Source organism: Micropterus dolomieu, linkage group LG08 (genome assembly GCF_021292245.1).
Source record: "Micropterus dolomieu isolate WLL.071019.BEF.003 ecotype Adirondacks linkage group LG08, ASM2129224v1, whole genome shotgun sequence".
Lineage (NCBI taxonomy): Eukaryota > Metazoa > Chordata > Actinopteri > Centrarchiformes > Centrarchidae > Micropterus > Micropterus dolomieu.
In genome coordinates this window covers 24,959,356-24,964,686 of record NC_060157.1, presented here as the reverse complement: position 1 = coordinate 24,964,686, position 5,331 = coordinate 24,959,356, and the positions used below count along the sequence as shown (strand labels likewise).

Genomic DNA, 5,331 nt, shown 5'->3' with positions numbered 1-5,331 from the left:
AATTACAAAAACAATTCCATTGGTGGCATTGCACCTGCTGGGGTTAAATCATCCTCTGGTAAACCCTTGTGTCTTCCGAGGAGTGACCTATTTGACATATGACTTTATCATCTGACACATTGTTTATACAAAACTATTGATTAGTGCAGCACAGGATGCTCAAAGTACACTTCAAAGTGAGCTTTGTTAGATACACTGTTTTTACATCATCTCTTTCCCAAAGGCTGTAACTAATGCTGTTGTCACTAGAGTCCATGCATCAACCAAAACAAAACAAACAAACGTGTTACACCAGAGAGTGATGAAGATGAAGATGCAGAGTATGACGCATAGAGTGAAGAAGGAGGAAGATCACTGTGAAAGAGACTGACAGACAGAAGGGGAGGAAGAAGAGGGGATGAAGAGAGATATAAATCAGCTGTATGACAGAACTTTGCTGAGAAAGCTGTGTGTTCAGCAGCTTCTCCTCTCCTCCTCTTTTTCTGATGATGCAGACCCTGGAGGAAGCTGAACTCTGCTTTCCACAACTCCTCAACATCTCTTGCAAGAAGCTTATACACTCTCAGTCTGAGGCAATGTTCATTACCATTGTGCTGTCCTCCATCGCTCTGTTTACTGCATCTCTCAACCTGCTGGTCATCATTTCCATCTCCCACTTCAGGCAGAGATAAATGTCTTAGCATTGATAATGTTTTGTTGTAACAAGATATGAGTATTGCATACTGATGGTTTGATGAGACGTTTGCTTATTAACAGTGCTTACAACAGCCATTTACTGTCTAGATACACTGGAGTTTCAACTCTGAAGTCATTACTGCTGCAACTACTTCTATTAATGAACATTTGTTTGTAAAATTCACAGTGATGATATTTTCTCCCTTCAGGCAGCTCCACACCCCCACCAACCTCCTCCTCCTCTCTCTGGCTGTCTCAGACTTCCTCGTGGGCCTCCTTGTGATGCCGTGTCAAATTCTCTTAACAGAGCCCTGCTGGCTCCTGGGTGACCTGGTATGTGTTCTGTATTATTTTATAAACTTCATCACTATCTGTGCTTCAATGGTAAGCATGGTGCTCATATCAGTCGACCGCTATGTGGCTATCTGTTACCCTCTGCACTATCCCACCAAAATCACGGCAAACAGAGTTCAAATCTGTGTTTTCCTGTGTTGGAGTTACTCTGTTTTTTACAGTGTTGTGCTTTTATATGATAACCTGAAACAACCAGGCAAGTTTAATTCCTGCTATGGAGAATGTGTGATTAACATAATAGGAGCTGTTGACCTTATTTTCACCTTCATCATTCCCATCAGTGCCATCATCATCCTGTATGTGAGAGTGTTTGTAGTGGCTGTGTCTCAGGCTCGTGCCATGCGCTCCAATATTAGAGCAATCAAACTGAGTCGATCAGCAACTGTAACAGCTAGGAAATCTGAGCTGAAAGCAGCCAGGACTCTTGGTGTTGTTGTTGCTGTGTTTCTCATGTGTTACTGTCCATATTACTGTGTGTCTCTCTCAGGCTTCAAACTCGTACTCGGTTCTTCAACTGAGGTACTTATGGGTTTTCTGGTATTTTTTAACTCCTGTCTAAACCCTGTGATCTACGCTTTTTTCTACCCCTGGTTTAGAAAATCTGTTAAACTCATTGTTACACTTGAGATACTGCAGCCTCACTCTTGTGGAGCCAACATAATGTAGAGAGAGACTGTGGAGTGACTGACACGAGACACATGAGCTTTTCTGTGAGGGAGGAAATGTGTTTTTATGTGGCGTTGCTGAGTCACTGAAGTGAAGAGGACTCTAATGTTGTACGTGTATGTGTTGATGTTATTGTAATTGTAACAATTCATGAACAAGCATTAATCCAGTCATTGATTATGTGATCTTTGCAGGAGAATCTCTCTCCCTGTGTCTGCTTCAGGTCTTTGAATAAACAATTTCAGTGATAATCATCATCGCCACAATGAAAAGAACCACCTTAATGTTCCAATATTACAATGTCAATAAAGTCAAACTTTGCCAGAAATGACTCTATACTTGTGTCATATTTTTGTACAAATAAACCTCTGGTATTTTTCTGCCTTTAATTACCGGTAGAGATTATCAGTAACCTGTGCTACAGTTTCATATGAACATTTATGTTTTTCTGGTTTATATGCATTTTGAAAATGATGTGGGTAAACTAAAAAATGTAACAATAACTAAAATAAATGTTAATGTCTCAAAAAAACTCCTCAACTTGTTCTTATTAATTGTTATTAAAATCAAGAAAGAGGAGTAAGCTGTTTGCATGTTATACTGTACTGTATATATATATATATATATATATATATATATATGCAACAGTAAGAGCTACATTATAGAAATTATAACACAAAATAATGTAATAATAAAATTCCATTCCAATCATTTTCATATTTGACACAGCGTTGTGATAAAACATGATTCCTATGCAGTGATAAAACTGAATTAGATTGTGTACTAAATCATGGTCTGCAAAGGCATCAGTAGAGGGTGGAGTAAACCACACTGGTCTATATTATGCCTATTATAAAACACAAAATAATCTAATAACACATACATGCTTCAATGCATTGGTGCAACTGAATTAGAAAAGTTGTGTACTAAATCATAGTCTGTAAGAGCATCAGAAGATGGTTAAGTCAACACATTTTCCCTCCCGTCTCGTCACATATTGACGCTTGGTCAAGGCCTTTACCTTTACCTTCAAAAGCTGACACTACGGGAGTTCCCCCACTGCATTGAACTATGATGCTATAGGGATCCTCAGTGCGTTACAAACGGATGTCTATGGATCTTGACCATGCGTCCGTATGTGATGAGTCTGGGAGTGAGTAAACAAAAATCCCACATAGGTGGAAACTGGTAATGAAATATCATAGGAATTATTCTGCAGATAAAAAGGTTATAAGCATCAAAGATCAAGTTAATTTATTCATCATTATACAACACAAGGCTGCACTTCATTCGATACCTTGCTTAAAATGCCACCCGTTGAAGTTATAGTAGTTGATTGTTAGTAAATTAATATTTTATTGTTGTTATGGACAAGCAAGGTGATCTATTTTCTGTTTTTTCCTCAAATAACTATTACATGAAAATATTTGGAAATTGTATCAGCTCCTCCTCATCCTAATTATCTCGTCCTCACAGGTAGTAGCCTATCATAAGGGGAAAGACTACAGCTCGGGAGTTTTTTTTGTATTTGAATGAGAGAGGAAAAGTGAAATAATTTAGTGACCAAATTGTGAAGGCCTGCACCTTTCGGTTGCACCGCCTATGGGCGCCGCCCATTCATGTAACCGTGCATGCTCTTTGTGGAAGGTTTCTTATTCGTTCAGCGCCAGAGTCTGCCCAGTTCAGGAAATGCTAAAATGTTTGGTGTGTGTCTGGGAGCCAGGGGCAGTTGACCAAAGAGGAGAGCTGAGGGAAGCAAGAGAGCGTCGGAGGGACAAGTTTGTGTAGTTGAACCAGTTATAGTGAGGCCGTTAATCCCTTCCGCGTTCACCTACAGCAACGATCCTGTACGTCGGCACCTTCTTCATCCGCAACTCAGCAATAACCTCTAAACAACCAACCATCCAGTATTCCAAAACCATCGGCATCAAACCGGTCCAGAATCCATTAACAGTCAGGCAGGTCGTAAGTGCTGCAACCCGCCCCCCCCTTCTATTTTTTGAGCAGTGTGGGGGTTTTTTTCATGTTGGATTAACATTTGTTTTGAAGAACAGCGCAATCTTTGTTATTTCATGGGCATGAACCATTTTTGAATAGAACTGCTTTGTTGAATTGAAATGAACTGAACCCTGAGTGGAAATTGAGTTGCGTTTATTGTTTTGGGATACGCTTTTGTTAACAGGTTGCCTTTGTTGCATTTCATAATTGAGTTGTGGTTTTCATTATTGTTCACTGGGTGCATTCAACGTGAGGGTCCATAACATCGTATATGTACCCTCTACCTGTGTAAAATCATCAAATATCTTACATGTCAGGAGAGAAACCTGACTGGCACCCCAAAAGAAACCCGTAAGTCAAACTGTCACAAAATCAGTTGTGGAAAATTAATTGAAGTTAAATGTTTGATAATTTGTTGACAGTAAACAACAGAATTATTTAATTAACTTGCAAGCAATAAACTGAATTTAAAGTTCTCCGTGAGTGCTTTTTGTTTTAGTGGTGAGTGGCAAACCTCCAAAAAGACGAAGGAGTTTGTTTAAACAAGTTACTAAACTACACCAAAGAGTCTAAAGAAGCAAACAGAGGAAAAGAGAGGCTGCACATCCAGCCAATCACACCGACTACATCTGAAGTAGCCGCAGCTGCAGCCGGAGGCTCTGTGAGTAAAATCAGCTGATTGCTGATCACCAAAGCGTTGAGTTGATAAAATGGAATGCAATGAACGATCAGTGACAAGTGATGTGAATGGCAAATTAAAAATGTTACCGGAAAGCCAAGCTAGTGGTGAAAAACTTGCAACAGTGAGGGGCTGTTAAAATCATGCATGGACTAGGCGCATGCAAGCACATAATCTTTCTTTTAGTGTGTGCACTGCTTGTGTGTTTAGCTGCAAGCAAAACCCTACAAATTGTTTTTTTTTTTTTTGCTGCGATCTGGTTACGAAAAGTATCAAATGAAGAAGTGGTTTGACTGGAGACGTTTTGATATCACTCAAAACTGCCCGTTGTTTGGCCATCCCGAGTCTCATTTTCTCCAGACTGGACATTAGCCAGGAGCAGACTTAAAACTGGGTTAGGCAATTTATTTCAGAAGCATTTTTGTTATATTCGTTAGCCTTCAACCAGATTGCTTGTCTAGAAGGAGATGTGGTTCTCACCGTTGTCATCCTTCTCTGCTATCCAGCTCCTCTGAGTCATCACTGACCAGCTCTTCATCCTCACCGCTGACCAGCTCTTTGCTCCTTGCCCAATGATGGCGAACTGAAAATGCGGGCTGGCTCATGGGGTTGATGCAACACAGGACCACGGAACTGTTGCAGTTCTGCACTGATAGCAAGTTGAATTTAGCTCAGCAATGTCAGAGGGGGGCTGCCTATGGTTTTCTACCTATGATTATCAGGAATGTTGAGTCCATGGGCAGAGTTCAGGTATACAGTGGGGGAAATAAGTATTTGACCCCTTGCTGATTTTGCAGGTTTGCCCACTTACAAAGAATGCAACGATCTATAATTTTAATCATATGTACATTCTAACAGTGAAAGACAGAATCCCAAAGAAAATTCCAGAAAATCACATCATATGAATTTATAAAAATTGATAACCATCTGATGAGGAAAAACAAGTATATGACCCCCTA

At 40.0% G+C, this 5,331-nt stretch overlaps 1 protein-coding gene across 1 annotated transcript; it reads left to right on the top strand.

The window, feature by feature from the left end:
* Positions 1 to 485: 485 nt before the first annotated feature.
* On the top strand, positions 486 to 1,695 carry LOC123975435 (trace amine-associated receptor 13c-like). The gene is made up of 2 exons (XM_046056913.1): positions 486 to 661; positions 885 to 1,695. Exons 1-2 carry the CDS (start codon positions 486 to 488, stop codon positions 1,693 to 1,695), a joined length of 987 nt encoding a protein of 328 aa, XP_045912869.1.
* Positions 1,696 to 5,331: the final 3,636 nt, after the last annotated feature.